Genomic DNA, 18,127 nt, shown 5'->3' with positions numbered 1-18,127 from the left:
AGCCAAAATATGGAACCAACCAAGGTGTCTATCAACGGTGAATGGATGAAGAAAATGTGTCATAGTGGATAGAACTGAAAGATGTCAAGTCAAGTGAAATAAGAAAGGCACAGGAAAACAAATATCACATGTTCTCACTCATTTGTGGAGACTAAAACAACAATCTCATGGAAGAAGAGTGGAAGAATGATCTCTAGAAATGGGGAAAGGTAGAAGGATAGAGGAGAAGTTAAATAAATGGTGCAAAACACAGATAGGAGGAATCCATTCCAGCATTCTACAGTACACTAAGGTAACCATAGTTTCCAAGGAACTGTGATATATTACAAAATGACTAGAAGAGTTCAAAGTTGCCCAACATAGAAATTATTAGTATTTGAGATGAAAATACTAATTATTCCGATTTGGTTCTCATATATTGCATACATACATTGAATTATTATACTGTATCTTCATAAAACTGTACAAATATAATGTGTCAATAAAAAAAGCAAACAAACAAATGAAACAAGAACATTTCTGGCACCAAGCAAACCCTTTAAAGTATTTTCAAGTAAGCCTTGGAGGCAACAGAGCAGTGCTTATTTATGAGGAGTGGTAGGGAAGCCACAGGTGTGAGGAGCTGGGTTCTGACTTGTATCCACAGTTTCCAGAAGTACATTGTTGAGCTCAGCATAACACAGACTTTTCAAAAGGCTTGGTGCCTTCTCAGAGGACTGACTAAGTGAGAAATGAGCTATGTAGAATAAGTACCTAAAGAACAAGCAGCTAGTTGAACTTGTAATGCAGCTTTTAAAAAAATCTACTTAGAAAACCATTTGAATTGTAAATAAACAATACATATGCGCATACACATACACTCCAAAACTCTAACCTCTGCTTTGGTTTCACTGAAGAGCAATTTTTAGACTCAAAATATTCTGTGTTCAATGATATTACGATAATATGATTAGGTGATGGCAAGGTTAGTTCTAGAAGATAGAGCTGTGATGGAAGGAAGTTGATCCCTGATTTATTTCCATGTCAATGCTTCACATCCATGATGCAGTATAATCTCATTGGTCACCCTGAGCCCAGACACATGAGTGCTAACTCTAGGGCTTTCCCAGGTCACGGAGGAACTGCAGGCCTGAGGAATTTGGCTTAGGGAATCCCATGACAAATAATGAGGATAGGAGTATGTGAAGAATACAAGATAACAGACATCTAAACCAAACATCCATCCTCTGAGTCATCCTCCCTTCTTTTACACCCACAACTGGTTATTCACCAGGTTCTGTTTCCCTACTAGGAAATCCTTTTCATGGACCTCTTATTCCCTAGTTAGTGCTGCTGCCGTGATTTCTTGCTGGGAGCATACTAAAAGCCTCCTTACTGAGTTCACTGACTTCTTTCTTGTCATTTTCTACCTAATTCTCTACTAACCCACTAATGGTCTTCCTAAAACTCAAACCAACACAAATAGGCTCTTTTTCACTCTCTTACCTAACAACTTCCAAGGTCCTGACAGGATGGAATTCAAATTCCTTCCAAGATCCTTTCCAGTGGTCTGGAGTCTATCTTTCTAGGTTCTGCCATTGTCTGATACTTGCCCTTAAACACTCTGAGTTTCAGCCTCCACTTCCATGAAGTGGGGATAATAATAGTACAGATCTCACAAGGTTGTCATGGGGGTTCAATGAGGTACACTAAGTAAAAGACAGTATAATCACACAAAGAAGCGCTAAGTGAATGTCACCAGCATTGTCCTCAGCACACAGCCCTTACGTTAGACAACTTGCAGTTCCTGGAATAAGTTGTGCTGCTTCTTTTTTTTTTTTTTTAAATCCAGAGACTATGTACCTGCTGTTTTAATTAATTATTTATTTATCATAGATTTACTGAATGTCTCCACATAACTGTGTCATCAACAACAACCAAACATCACATGCCAAAGACACAGCCATGAACAAGATGGAAGATATACTAGCTTTTGTGAAGTTGTATTCTAGATTTGGTGATCCAGACAATAAAGCCAATTTTTAAACAGTTCAGTATTATAACACATTTAATATTTAGTTTTGAGTACATAAATATAAAAAATCAACTATAGTTTTGTGCTTGAGTAAAGAAATTCAGTCCAATAGAAACTGGTGATAGCCTGAGCTGTACTTTTGTAGAGATTCGAGAAGCTCTCTCTGAGCCAGTGACAAGAAGAAGCCTGCTGTGAGATGTCTGGAGGTGCTGGCATCAACCATAATTCAAGAGATAGCACTTAGTCAAAGAGAATGCCAAATATACATGTAAATTCTTGGGTTATATTTTCTTTACAAAGAGTTTTCTAATTCATTTGAGGTTCTTTGTGGCCTTTATATAAAATGCTCTTTGATATAAAATGTTCTGTGGTCTTTATATAAAACCTTCAATTCACTCTCAGATGAATTATGAAAATAATTTTCCAGCAATATACTTTTAGAAATAAGTTGCATTTGCTGTTTATTTGCATTAGCATAGCTTTTTTCACTCAGATGTTACAATCTGCCAGCTGACATCTTTTAATTGTAGGTATGAATATAGGTAAAATAATTGCACTTATAAGAACTGCTGTCATTTATTGAGTTTTTCATACTAGGCACTGTGCTAGAATCTTCATGATTATTGTTTTAAAGTCACAAAATAACACTGGGCATAGATATTATGAGCCCCAATTTACAGGACCAAGAATAACTTGCCCAGAGTCACAGCTAACTAGTGGCAGTAAATATCTAAACTTGACTTTTGGGCTATGATATTGTCAATGCATTACAAAGGATTATATTGTCAATAAGGTAATGTATAGTATAATATTAAGGTAAGAGCAACCAGTTAATATCAAAATCCATAATAAAAGACCATTCTCAACATAATTAACCATGATGAAAATTCAAATTAAATCATAATGAAACATCACTTCATATCCAGTAGAATGGCTAAAATTTTAAAACTTGATAACACCAAGTTTGGGAGAGGATCTAGGGCATTTGAAATTCTCATACGTTGCTATTAGGAATACAAAATGGTGCACACAGTTTGGAAAACTATTTGGTAAAGTTCTAAAGTAAAACAGATACTTACCATTTGGCCTAGAAATTCTGCTATTGTGTTATTATTCTAAAACAGAGGCAAAGGTTATGTTCACATGAGGACTTGTACATGGATGTTCATAGCAGCTATATTCATAACCTCAATATCTGAGAACAGGTAAGTAGAAAAATTGTATGTCACTACAATGGAATACTACAGAGGATGAACCACTGATATATGTAACACATGGACAAATCTCAAAACATTGTGTCAAGCCAACAGAGCCTGACTTAAATGAATGCAGACTGTGTCAATTCCTGCACATAAAATTATAAAACAGAAAAAAATAATAGTTACCCAAAGTCTAATTATAGACCAGAATTTGAACTCAGGACCTTGTACTTGCTAGACAGGCACTCTACCACTTGAGTCACACTCCCCAGCATTTTTTGCTTTTGTGATTTTTGAGATAGGGTCTCACATTTATGCTCAGGTCAGCCTTGATCTCTATGCTCCTACGTACCTTTCCCTGTAGCTGGGATGACAGGCACATGCTACCAGACCCAGTTTTTTATTCGTCAAGATGGGGTCTCACTAACTTTTTGCCCAGGCTGGCCTTGAACACTTGTCTTCCTGATCTCCATCTCCCAAGTAGCTAGGGTTACAGGTGTGAACCACTGTATCCACTTAAAATGTTCTGTGTCTTGGTTGAAGATACACTGGTGCATTCTATTGAATGCAAATTATACTTAAAGTTTTTTGCCAAACAAGATTTTCAAATGCTTAATACCTGACAAAGACTAACTGCCAAGAACTCTATTGCCTATATGAAGCATGTGTCAGCCAATTCAGTCATCAAAGATGATCTATACTTCACCTGAAAATTTTAGTGTTTGAAATTAAGTCCAGCTAGTTTGGAACATTATTCAGCATTCCAGGATGCCACAATTAATCATTTAATGATTTCTTCTGTGCTGAGTAATGTACTTGGCCTTTGGGTAACATAAGAGTCTTCACTGAAAAAGACAAATAAGAAAAAAGACAAGTGTCTTAAAAAGTGTTTCAATAAAGTTATTCACAAGTACTATGGGACACAAAGGAAAAGCTACAACATTCTACTTTAAGCAAATGGTTGGCAAAGGAATAGGTTTGGAAATGATGGGTTCCATTTTGTATATGTGAGTTTGAGGTTTTGATATTGATGAATAATTTGGAGTTCGTTTGTTAAAGAAACAGATTGGTGAATTATCAGCATATAGGTAAGTGAAGTCATGGAAATGGATGAGATTGCTAAGAGAAAGAGTACAGAATGAAGGAAGAATGGAAGACAGAGCCCTTAAAGGTCAAAGAGGAAGAGGAGAAATTTTGAGAGTCACCTAGGAAGAAGTAGCCAAAACTGACATGGAAAACAAGATAGAGCATCAACTTGGAAGGAGTATCTCTGTGTCAACTGTTGCAAAGAGATCAAGGAAGATAAGAATTTAGAACAAGTTAGATACAAGCAAGGGCAGCGAAAGTGGGAATAGGGACCAGTCTGAGTGGCTAAGAAGTGGAAACAGTGAGTTGTAGAAGGCAGATGGAGAAAGAGTCAGAGAGGACCATGGGGCAGGAGGTTTCAATAAATACTGAGGACACTAAAGCACAGAGAGATAAATGGCTGACATTTCTGATAGACTTGATTGTAAAACCCAGGCCAGTAGGCAGATTCTATCTCTACCCTTGAGAATTCAGTTAGCAAAACTAATTCTAGCATGAAATGGAAAAATCATAGTTTGGCACCTGGTCTAGAGACACATCTCTACAGCTGCCCTTTTCTCCCATAATAAAATTGCTACCATTATCGAGCACCTCTATGTTCCCTGCACTGGACTCATGCCTTCTGTAGATTGGTCTTTATGGTTTGACAGCCTCTGGGTAGTGCGGTCAGGATGAATTCCAGACACATTAAAAAAAAATTCTTAAAAGCGAAAGAAAGGCTGAGATCAGAGGCCAAATGTCCATTAGAATAATGCTGTTCTTGGAAGGCACTTTGGTATAAATTATTTTCATGCTGAAACCCAGCTCCTTTTTGGCGCTGCCCATGCATTTGAGATATCACCCCACATCTGCAGTTTCCAAGGCTGAGCCAATAGCTGCACTAAATCACCTCTTTCTAGCACTATGTCACCACAGTACATTGGCTTCCTCCTGAAGGTGACCACTGTGGCTGCTGCTGCTTCCCTGTTGGTGGCACAACATGCGATTGCCACCAAAAGTGAGCATTTATCTGGATGGTGACACATGGCTCAACTTTACTGCATTTCAAATTCTAAGGAGAAGATTTTTAAAAATTGTTTATATATTTATTCATATGTGTATACATTGTTTGGGCCATCTCTCCCCCCTGCTCCCAGGCCCCTCTTCTCCTTCCCCCCAACCTCCTCACTTCCAGGCAGGACCTGTTCTGTCCTCTTCAATTTTGTTAAAGAGAAAACATGAGATAATAAGAAAGACATAGCATTTTTGCTAGCTTGAGATAAAGATAGATATACAGAGAGATTCCTAGCATTGTTTCCATACACATGTGTATTACAACCCAAATTGATTCATCTCTACCAGACCTCTTCATTACTTCCCAGTCACCTTCCCATAGTGGCCTCTACCAGTTTAAGATTACTTTATTCACTCCTCTACAGTGTGCACATCAAACATTTTCAAGTTTTAGATTTCCTAAGAAGATTAAATGATCGTGTGCTCTCCTATCAAGACCCTTATTCCAATATTTATCACTCTGCCAGGTCTCAATTTCCAACTATCAAATAAAAAGGCATTGTGTATTAACCTCCACTTGTGAACATTTGTAAGTACATGTCATTGAAACTCGATTTATATTTCATAATCACATACATTGCTCAGTGTAATTTATATATAGAAGCTGTTTGCTTTGAAAAACTAAGCTAATGATTTTAACTAAATCATGCAGTTTAGAAAATTTTCCAAGTTAGTCAGTAATCCAGCATACTTTTAATTTAGTCTAATGTTACTTACCTTCATTTGCATTTGTTCTTTCAACATAAGTCATTAAAAATATAACAAAGTTTTTATCTAAGATGATAACTTTGATGGATGGTATTAATGATATCATGAAAGCAAAGTAAAACAAACCCACTTAATATTTAAACCAAAAAATTGTAGACAAAAATATCCTATTTAACTTAAGCATCACTTAGGTTAGGGGATAGTCTTATTATATTTAATGTGTTTAGATGCAGAATCATCCCATACTTTTTGCTGTTTTTAGGTTAGATATCTGCCATTAAATGCTACTTGATAGACCAATTCCTACAGAATAACTGAGAGAACAAAGAACTTTCGTTTTTTAATATTCTTCTCATTTTAACCAAATGACTAGAGATATGCCCTTTATTTCATTATATCTAAAGAATCTACAGTAGGGCTTAGACACCAATTAGATAGGAAAAAAATGTAGCGAATAAACTAGAAACCAATTTGCAATAAATTCAAGAAAGAACAGTTGATATTCTGCCTCTACAGCTGATTTGCATAAAGTAATTCAAACATGTCCTCAGACATGAAGCATTTGTGCCATGTGCTGGACTCAGGAGCCAGTCAAAGTAGAACCAGCTCAAAGGAGAAAGAACAGATACCTGGAGGCCCACTTACAAACTGATATTTTAGTCAATTTTCATCTTTGAGATATACAGAAATATAAAACTTCATAAGCAAGGTGGTCTGCCCAGCAATAGCAGTATCCCTTTGACTGAATGGGTATGCACTTCTGAAACCCATAGTTTTGGCACATTTTTTTCCCTTTCACAGCCGTTAGATACCTTGAACATACATTAGGGAGATGACATATAAATGAACTTATACCACAGCACTGTGGATACCTTCTGCCACCAAGACTTCTAAAGATCCTCTGTGCCCAGAAACAGAGTTCCTACTATTGTTCAATCAAATTGTCCTGAGGAGTAAAGAGGAAACAGTGAGTACAAACACACTGTACATACCATTAGATGTTCAATCTCATCTAATCTCTATAACAATCTAGTGATGTAGTTCCATTTTACAGATGAAGGACCTAAGTTTCAGAGACATTAATTAACTTGACCAAGGAGATATAGCTAGTTACATTAATGGAAGGAGCAAATAGGATCAGTCTAGCTACTTACAAAACACCATGGGAACTCCCAAGATGAAACCTTTATTTGATTTGGTAGATCTTTTTTTTAATCATACGCATAAGCTACCCACTCAAAAAAGATAGACCTGAAGTATTGTGCATTGATTTTGGTGCACATTCTCTGATGCTACCTTGCTCCATCCATGCAGCAATACATCAAAATATGGCTTAATGCTAACACGAAGCCAGTGAACACCAGCTGGTCTCCCTGGGGAGATGCATTTGCTCCCTCACTGCTCAAAGCTTTTAATAAGAACACACCTAAAAGGAAGGGACAAAGAAAGGACAAAAATAACTGACTAATAAATATATACCAGAAATATACATGCAAAAAGGATTCAAAGTCACAATATTAATGTTAGACTAAATAAGATTCAAGGAAAAAGAATGATATTATGGAATAATAAAAGACACAATTCACAAAGAAGATATAACAATTTTTTTGTGTGTCAAGCAACATTGACACCAAGGAAAGACTTAGAAAATAAAGATGACTTTATTTGTTTTTTTTTTTTTCTTTATTGTTGTGCTGGATGGGGGTACATTGTGGCATTTATAAGTTCTTACAACATATCAAATATATCATACTTGAATTCACCCACTCCACCATTCTTCTTTATCTCCCCTCCCCCTAATCCTGGAACAGTTGCAACAGGTATCATTTTTCCATTTACATACATATGTATATAGAATTTGCATTATATTCACTTTCCCATGTCCTTTCCCACTTCCTCCCCCCTCCTACTGGTTTTAAAAACATAATTTTATATCTATGTATTTCTATTTCTCTCTATATAGTCCATATATATGTATATTATACACACAGAAATATGTCTTACAAAAAGAGAACACATATTATTTTTCTAATTATGTTTGGTTACATATTTGGCTAAGAAAAAACTTTGACATATTTCAGAAAGCAAGATTTCGAGGCATTGCTTTCTGATTAGGGTCTGATAAAATGAGAAGTGAACAATTAAAAAAGTAGTCAAACACTCTACTGGAAATTGAGAAATACTTGATATTAGATTACAGTAAAAACAAACTACTTAGAAAGTAATAAAAAGATCACTTTCTATTAAAATATATGAGATATAACTAAGGCTAAATTCAGAGAAAATTTTATTTCTTAAAAACTTATTATTAAAAGTAAAAACTAAAATGAAACCAGGCATAATGGCACATGCCCTAATTCCAGCACTCAGAGGGCAGAGGCAGGAAGATCAGGAGTTTAAGGCAGTCTGAGCTATATGGTGAGATCCTATCTCAAAAAACCAAGATCTTGGTGCTTAACTCAGTGAGAGACAGCATGCCAAGCATATATAAGGCCCTTGATTTGATGACCAGCCTGCCAAAAAAAGAACAAATTGATTTCACTTTAGATGTTAGAAAATTATGCCAAAATAAACTAGAAGAGGCATGAATGAATAAAGCTAAAAGATTACAATAACAAAAGAAATGAATTAAAAAGTTAGAAACAAAATAAAAACAGAAAGTTCCACTAAATCTTATTAAAAAGAAGACAAAACAAAAACAAGTCAGTTTAGCAGTGAGAAAGATACCATAGTGTCTGTACACTGGGAGGTTAAAAAGAACTGTAAGAGAATATCATGTTTCTATATGATAATTTGAAAATCTAGAAATACTATATGATTTTCTATATATGTGCCAAAATTGATCCAAGAAGTTTTTAAAAACTGAACAAACTCATAATCATAGACTAGATTAGAAAGATAAGGCTCTCCATTTTTTAAAAGGCTATGCCACATAAACTGTAACAGGACCAGATAGTTAGTAATCATTTTATATATTTTATCCTTTAAAAATCTAATACTTATATCATTTGTGTTATCCCAAGCCATAGGAAAGATGGCAGTTCTCATTCATTTTAGGAAGCTAGCACAACAATATTAAAACCTGAAATTAACAGTAAAAACCATAGGCATAGTTATTGAAAAAATGAGCTTAAAACTATAAAATGGATCAATGGGAAGTGTATTTACAACAAATGATAAGAATACTATCAGGATTCCCACTATCTACATTTTCCCAAGTACTGAGATGAAGTAGACAGAATACACCAAGGTGTCCAAGTAGGAAATCCTGGTTCGAACCAGAAGACCATTACCTAGGTGAACACCTGAGTGTGTTGCTAAGATGGAGTGGAAAGGCAAGTTTTATTCAGCATATGACAATTATCATTAGGAAGGATGAATTCATGAGAAGACCCTTGATCTATTGTTTTTATCTTGGCTAAACTTATTGAAAGCTTCCTATGTGTCAGGCATTAGGTTAAGCACTTCTGCATTACTTTCATTTAATTTCCTCAATATCCCTATTATGTGGTTTGGATATGGTTTGAGTGTGTCCCTCAGGGGTTCACTAGGGCATTGGTCCCTAGTCTACTGGTGCTAAGAGGTTGGCAGTAAGTACTTTTAAGAGGCAGGGCTATAGTGGAAGGTTCTTAAGTCATTGAGGGAGTTACCCTTCAAATAGATAAAGGTAGCTCTTGTGGGACTTCTTAGCTTTCATGAGAGCAAGTTGCTAGAAGAGTGAATCCAACCTCTTGAATCTCCCTCTGGCTTCCTGTTTGTTAATATGGTCTCTTCCTCCTACATCAGCATTCCTGTCATTGTGTCACCAACCACCATAAGGCCCTCATCAGAGCCAAGCCATGCACTCAAGTCTCTAGAACTGTGAGCTAAATAAACTTCTTTAAAAGTCATCCTGACTCAGACAAATACACCTGTGAAAATGTTCTGCTATTATCCTCATTTTCAAAATGAGGAAACAGACTGTCCATTATTACCCAACAAAGAAGTGTCAGAGCCAGAATTTGAGTCCTGCCATGAATTCAGGTCTGAGCCACTCTATGCCATCCCTAAATTACCCTGTTAGCATTTTCATCTCCATATGTGATATCCTTTCTGCCTGGAACCAATAATAAAGGTTATTGTTAAACAAATGGCTGCCATTTACTGAGTGAGTAATGTGGTCCAGGCACTGTGCTAAGTATGTCTTATGCATTCTTATTAAATCATCTCATAACACTATGAGGTAGTTAAGTCCACTATTCAATACAGCATGATGGATGGTGTGTTCCCAAGGCATAGTGGGAAGATTCAGGAGAGTGACTGATAGGTCCAAATTAGTGTTCTGAAAGAAAATTTCTTGGTTGGAAACAGCATATCTTATCAGCCTTGTATGTTTTTCAGAGTTTAAGAAGGAAAAAAACTTGATTTCTAAGATAAATGTCTTGCATACAACTTTACTAGTATTAAAAGATTGTTGGGCTGGGGGTATAGCTCAGTGGTAGAGCACTTGCCCACCATGCATGAGGTCTTAGGTTCCTTCCTCAGAATCACAAGAAGAAAAAGTGATTAGGCTAAAAGAAACTTGTTGTGGACTGGGTATGCAGGTCAGTGGTAGAATGCTTGCCTAGCAAGTGCAAGGCCCTGGGTCTGATTCCCAGCACCACAGTAACTAACTAACTAAATAAACAAACAATAAAATAAAATAAAGATAAAAACTGTTGAAAATCTTAGCACAGTATCATTAAAAATAGTCCACACATACCTAAGAAATTATATGAATAAATTCATTATAAAATAATATCAGTAAAATGTTATAAAAGAAGCTGCTAAAAAATCTAGGTGGAATTGTATTAAAAATATTTCACATGTAGTCAGGACAATATATGAATCAATTCATTATAAAATAAAACTCTGCTTAGAAAAAAAAGAGACATCGTTTTATCTGACCTCATTAGTTATAACTCCAGTAGCTTCAGCATATAAAAGTTTGACACGTTCAGGTAAGCTTAGCAGCTACTAATACAGAAGTCAAAACTACATCTAAACAACTCAGTATTCCAAAGAAGTAATTTCCTGTCTTCCATGAGATTTGGGCCAAGCCTCCATGATAAATTGGCCTAAGCAACAAATTCCTAAATACTTGATCCAAGACAATACTACTGTATCCTAGTTTTACATTTATTTTTGGTAAACTGAAAAAAAGCACAGATTTTAACTCCATACAGCGAATGGAAGAAATACAGCACTTCAATATTCTCATTAATTCTACATGGTTTATTGATATTTAACTAGCTCTAATGAAGAAAACTATCCTTATCATTAAACAAGAGAGCTTTTAAGAATCTATGTCAAGAGAGTGTCTGATGGCCCCACTGCAGAGGAGCTAATACAGAAACCTTAAAGCGACAGAGGTCAATATGGGAAGGGGATCAGAAACTAGTGAAAAAATCAGGTAGATATGACAAGTGGGTTGTAACACTGTTGTGCATGGAAGCAATGCTAGGAATCTCTCTGTATACCTATTCTTATATCAACTAGCAAAAACGCTTTGTCTTTCTTATTATTGCTCATGTCTTCTCTTCAACAAAATTGGAGAAGAGGACAAAATAGGTTCTGCCTGGAAGTGAGGGGGGTGGAAGGGAGAGGGAGAGGGTGGGGGCAGGAGGGAGGAAGGGCCCAAACAATGTATGCACTGGTGAATAAATGAATAAAAAATTTTTTAAAAAAAGAATCTATATCAAGATAGAAAAGATAATTATAAAAGGCATTTTGATTTCAATAAATAAAATATGTCTTCAATTCTTGATTATGATAATGTTGTTAGAGTTATTTAGGAAAAATGTCTTTGCTTACTTAGATGACACATGGTGAAGTATTTTGGTGTGAGTGCCACAATGTTTGTCTCAACAACAAAATGGAAAATATGGCAAAGTATTTAAAAATGGTGAATCTAGGCAAAGGGTGCACTAATTTTTCAACTTTTTGGAAGATTACAATTTTTCAAAATAAAAATTTAAGGGAAGACATGCAATTGCAGAAAATGACCTGGTGCTGTAGCTTGTTGCTTACTAGCTGACACACAGATTGCAATGCTTTTGATATCCTGTGTCCCCAACTGACATTCATCCTTAGGCGAGTATCATCCTTAACATTAAGACTTACAGTGTGCCAGGAGGAAACTGTTATAAGTAGACATGGAAAATTCAGACAAATGCAATTTCTTTTAAACTTTAGTTTAAAAATATTTAGGGAACACTTCAGAGCTCTGGCCTGTTAATGTGACTTGGAGGAATACCTGGAAAATTTTGGAAAAGCTTCTGATTCCATGACACATGATTTCCCATCTTTCATTTTCTTCTCTTTTCAGACAACATGTAAAATCCCCTAGCCTGAAGAGAAGTGGTCTCACTCAAAGCTCGTGGGCTTACTCTTGAGCAGTATTGACTGAGGCTAGGAATCCTGAGGGGGTGAAAGCTGCCAGGCCCTTGTATGGAGAGAATCTTCCACCTATAGAAAGGGTAGGAAGCAACAATGTTCTTTTTTTTTTTTTTTTTGTTTACACTTTCCCAGGTGATTCTGATATGTAGCCAGTTTGAGAGCCAATGCTCTAGAGACTTTCTTCTCAAAGTGTGTTGTGCTTCAACATCGCCTGAAAGATTGTTAGGAAATGAGAATCTTAAATCCTTCCCTGGACCCAGTGACTCAGAATCTGCTTTTCAGCAAGATCCCTGAGTCACTTAAAAGTACATTAAAATTTGAGTACAACAAGTGCAATAATTCAGTGAGTAGGGATGAATTCAATGTTTGATGATATTTTACATCCTTACCCTACATCCAGACTATGGTAAAATATAGTTCTGTGCACGAAGAACTCCATCTTGAATCTACAGGTGCCCTATTCTTTCAACTAGTTATTGAGTCTTTATAGGACAAAGATTCTTCCTAGTTTCTCCCAGTAGTTTGCAGAGCCTAGCATGGTGCCTCATAGACAGTGTGTGTACAATAAATATCTCTTGATTGTGCCAGCAGAAAAAAGAGTACTTTGAAATTAGGAACCATATTTTATCAATGGACTTACAGATCTCATGGAAGTAAGCACACTACACCATGCCTTCCTTTAAAAGTTTAAGGAATATCATAAAAGAGAATAATTCTATTGGCTTCCTAATAAACTCTCAGCAATCTGTACACTTTTAGCAAATTAAACAATCAGAAATATACTTCATACTCACCAAAATTGCCATTATTACATCAACTGCTGAGGACCCAATTATTTCAGATCTCTCATTGCTGATGTTCAAATGCAGGCTTCTGAAATTCTCTTCACTTAAAAGAATCAATTGCATTTCCATGAGGAATGAGTCTAGACTGGTGAGATGATGATTAAAAAGTGGCATTAAATCAGCACAAACATGGAGTGGTTCTTTCCCTACATTTTTCATGTTAGATATTGTCTTGTGCTCAGCACAACTGTGTGTTGAATAGATGTCTGTGAAGTGCCCTCATTCACTGGACTGTAGGACAGGACAACTTTGGCAAGTTTCAAATAATGCCAGTTTCATTGAATGTTTGTGTGTGTGTGTGTGTGTGTGTGTGTGTGTGTGTGCACGCACACGCATACACACTGCGCATGCATATCAGAAGAATTCTTCAAGTAAAATACCAGAAAAGGTCTGAAAATTAACATTTGTTCTCCAAATGTTGACACTGTCCATATGTATTTGCTTAAATATTTATTGTTCTTAAATTTTTGAAAGAAAAGTGATGAAGTTCAGCCATGCTGTAATATTACAAAGCCAAAATTAATAAAATAGACAGCATGAAACAATTTTAAAATACCATAACTAAGAACATAAGCTTTGTGAACAGACCTCAGCAAGTTTCTTGAGCTTTCTCTACATCAGTTATCTCATCAGTGAAGTGGAATAATTTCACTTTATAGAATTGTTATAACATTACATAAGATAACATATCCATGTACTTTGTACACAGATTGATTCATCATAGTAAATGCAGTATTACCAAAATATTCTTATCAATAATTTTATTACAGAAATCAACTAACTACTTGGTCTAAGTTTTCTTTGTTACCTTTACTGTGTAGTTTAAGGGAATTTCTGGGGACCATTGGTTGAAAGACCTTGAAAGCCTTGTAAACAACTAGAAGAGTCTTGTCTCACCCTCATCCTACCCCATGAGTGATCTGAAGAGAACTGCAAAAAGGTTAGGATTTTGAAGGCTTTCCAGTTTCTATTTGCAATGTCCAATTCAATACTTAAAACCTAGTTTGCAAACATTTAAAACCTATTTCTAAAATATGGGTTGAGAGTATCTTTAATGGAGAACAGAGGGCATTTTCTCAGACATTTGGTGGGTGTTCACAGCCCAATAATAGTGGACCAAATACAATACAAAAAATTTCATCTAATTATTAGGCCTGTTTGAGTAATACTCTAGCCAATTTTGAAAATTAACGCCAAGGCTTCAAAGATGCACTGAATACAGTCAACCTATCAAAATTCAAAAGATTAAAAAAATCTATTCATAAGATTATAAACATCACTGTGTTTAAATTTTAGTTCAAAAGTTCGCCCTGCTATCAAATGTCTCATGTTGTAATCACTTTAATAGGCCCAATAAAATCCCTATTCACCAGGTTTTAAACAGGACTGCTTTCAATGTTTTGCAGCCACACACTTGGTGTCAATGTGCTGATAAAATGTCATTTAAGAAAGCAAGTCCAAGGATATGGTTAGTATTAATATTCTATTCCAAGCCAGGTATATAGATCAAATGTGAAGCTACACTTGCCAGCTGAGATGCATAATTAATAGGAACTTCACAAGATGGAGCTAAAGAGAGAAAACTAAGTACAGTTTTATGATCTTACCACTTGCTATTTTCCACTGTCTCTATTGCTGACACTATAGTAATAAGTGGTTTTATAGTACTCCTCCCCTCTATCTGATACCAAACAAAATTACATAAAGCTACTTTCCTATTTTTTTAGTACTATGCTGCTTACAAAATGCTTTCACTTGCACCCAAATGAAATAGAGTTTTGTGAAACTATTATTCATATTTTAAAAGCTAAGAAAATTGAAGTGCAAAAATAGATAATACAATAAATGCATGATTTCCTTTTGAAATATCCCAGTCGCTAGATTATCAACATTAATTAAGACAAACACTTGGGAACTCATGCACTGTTTAGAGACCTTTGGCTCATACCTCTGGAGCTCAGTCTAGCTGCAGAGGTACCAAAGAACAAGATTTGTGTTGCAAAAGACTTCTTGATTTCCACTTAAGACCAGTGTGCTAGGCTGTCTCTTGAGCTCTTGCAATCTGAAAGAAAGGGATATCAATTCTGGGATGTTATGTTAAGTTATATGCTAGTGGGTGCAATTAAGAGTACTTCTAATGTCATCCAACAGAGTTAATATTACTGATACTGTCAACTGAAAAATAAGTTAAACATCTGCCTTTGCTTATATATGGCTAGGTCTCAAATATTTCCAAACCATATGTGGATTTAACATGGATTTGATGGTACTATATAACTACTTTTTGATTTCTTGGTTGATTTTTTTGAATGTTGGAAAGAGAACAAGAAAGGGCAAATGAAGAAGATTACTGCCAAAAAAAAAATACTTAAGTCCATTTTTCTTTTCAAATCATTGGATTTAAGAGTTCAGTCTTATTTTATTGAGTTTATAATTTCCTGATGTTTTTGACTAATTTTACTTAAGGCAGATGTCTATCTGAATGACTATAAATTATTCTCATAAATTCACTCTTAAATGATTTAATTTATGATTCAAATGCAGATATATACATAAAATGTAGAACTAAGACTAAAAAACTGTGGAAATTAGAGTGACATAAAAGAATACAAATATTGTATTCCCTAAAAAGGTAGAGATTATACCATTAAAGTGTCAAAAAGAATGAGGAGGAACATATACTGATTTACCCATATGTATATATAGAATAAAAGAATATCACTTAAAATGGCAATTCAATAATATTGTGTTACTATTTCACAATACAAAGAGAAACTCAAAAGTGAGATGATAGAGATAAAGTAGACAAAGAAAGAAAATAGAAAAATATCCTAATTTTGTCACTGTTCATATAAGGAAACTAATAGGCCATGTCTAAATATATGAGTAACAAAGAATATTAAATAAATATGTAATTGAAGCAAGGAAGAGAACAATATTGAAACTCCTTAATATCAGTAGAATCATATACAGAAAGCAAACGGAAGAAACAGAATAGGCCTTATACAACACTGCCTTTGTTTCCATCCCTCAGATATGACACATGGGACGTTCTCTATTATAAGCTGAAAGAGGTAGAGAAGACTCATTTCTGTTTCATAGATAGCTCTGAGTGATATATATTGGCTATATACCGTCCACAAAAAGTGGACAGCTGCAGGATTATGGTCCCTTTCTGGGATGCCCCATAAAAATAATGGTGAAAAGAAATCTTTCCTCTAAATGAGTAGAACTTTAGGCAATGCATCTGCTTGTGTGCTATGCTTTGAAAGAGAATAACCAGATGCATGAGAATATGCTAATTTATGGCTTATGGCCATGGTTTAACCAGATGATGGGGACTTAGAAGGAACATAATTGGAAAATTGATAATAAGGAAGTTTGGGAAGAGTCTTTAGACCTCTCTGAATGTGTACATAAATAAATAAAAAACAAACCAAAAACTTCAAGTATGAAGACATTTATTCCTATATGAATGCTTACTAAAGGGTGATCTCATCAGAGAAGGATTTTAATAAAATGGGCTGATGACCCATTCTGTGGATACCAGTAACCCTCTTTCCCTAGCCACCCCTGTCATTACCCAATGAGCTCAGAGACAAGCTGACTGTGGTGCAAAGGACGGAGGTTATGCATGGGTCCAGCAATACTGACTTCTCTCATGTTGGCTAATCTAGCTATAGTCACTGCAGAGTGCCCAATCTGCCAACAGTAAAGGCCAACACTGACTCTTCAACAGTGTCATTCCTCAGGGTGGTCAGCCAGCTCCACCACAGACTCACAGAATGCCTTATCCACCATCATGGTATTCCACACAGCATGGCTTCTAAAAGAAACTCACAACACAGCCAAGGAAGTGCAGTAGCATCCCATGCTCAAGGACTTCACTGATCTTACTATGTCTTCCATCATGATAAAGTAGCTGGCTTGATTAAAAAAAAAGTAGAATAGCCTTTTAAAGACTCAACTACAGCTCCAGCTAGGTAGCAATACCTTATAGTACTAGAGCAAGGTTCTCCAGAAGCCGGTGTATACTCTAAATTGGTGCCTAGTACATGGCAATGTTTCTCCCATAGCCAGGATTTCAGGAGCTTAGGAATTAAAGGGTGGAAATAGAAGTGGTACCACACTCTATTGCCCCTAATGACCACTAGAAAATTTTTTCCTTCCTCTTCTTAAAACCTTATGCCCCAAAGGCCTAGTGGTCATAGTTCCAAAAGATCTTCCAGTAGGAACCACAAGCATGATTAAACAGAACTGGAAGTTAAGTCTCTACCTGGCAACTTTAGGATTCTCACATGCCTCTGAATCAATCAACAGGCAAAGAAGTGAGTTACTATGCTGGCCAGGGTAAAATTTCAAGGGGAACTTCAACTGCTACTACAAAGCGGTGATAAGGAAATGTGTTTGAAATAAAATTGTTAGCAGCACTATGCCCTGTGATTACATCAAAAAGAAAACTGTAACAACCTAATCTAGGTAGGACTACTAATGACTTAGACCTTTAGGAATAAAGATGTATGTCATTTCACCAGGTAAGAAACCATAACAGACTGAGGTGCTTGCCAAAGACAAAAGGAATACAAAATAGGACGTAGAAAAAAATCACTCCTGCTACAATCACGTGACCAGCAGAAGAAACAAGGACAACAGTTGTCATAAGTATCTCCTCCTTATTTTCTTATGGATGAAATAAGTACATACCCCAAAATGTATTTTGTTTGTGTAGAATACAAATGTATCCATAACAAAATGAAGAGATACACACACACACACACACACACAAACACATCAATTTGTCTTGT

General features: G+C 35.8%; 1 protein-coding gene across 10 annotated transcripts in view; it reads right to left on the bottom strand.

The window, feature by feature from the left end:
• Positions 1 to 18,127, bottom strand: part of Odf2l (outer dense fiber of sperm tails 2 like) — a 205,842-nt gene that overhangs the window by 103,280 nt on the left and 84,435 nt on the right. The window contains exons 15-19 of one of the 10 annotated variants that reach the window (XR_012449824.1): positions 15,271 to 15,384; positions 13,272 to 13,407; positions 6,933 to 7,006; positions 3,920 to 4,058; positions 2,966 to 3,209 (exon numbers count right to left, since the gene is read on the bottom strand). Coding sequence is in view for 2 of the 10 variants with exons in the window: in XM_074079538.1 (XP_073935639.1) it covers positions 6,986 to 7,006 (21 nt within the window). In the remaining 8 variants the exon portion in view is untranslated. Of the gene's footprint in view, positions 1 to 2,965; positions 3,210 to 3,918; positions 4,059 to 5,478; positions 7,007 to 12,334; positions 13,408 to 15,270; positions 15,385 to 18,127 lie in introns of those variants that run through there. The other 9 variants (XR_012449823.1, XR_012449826.1, XR_012449827.1 and 6 more) reach the window with 9 other exon arrangements.

This window comes from Castor canadensis, chromosome 7 (assembly GCF_047511655.1).
Source record: "Castor canadensis chromosome 7, mCasCan1.hap1v2, whole genome shotgun sequence".
In the NCBI taxonomy this organism is placed as follows: domain Eukaryota; kingdom Metazoa; phylum Chordata; class Mammalia; order Rodentia; family Castoridae; genus Castor; species Castor canadensis.
This window is presented reverse-complemented; position numbering and strand designations above follow the sequence as displayed.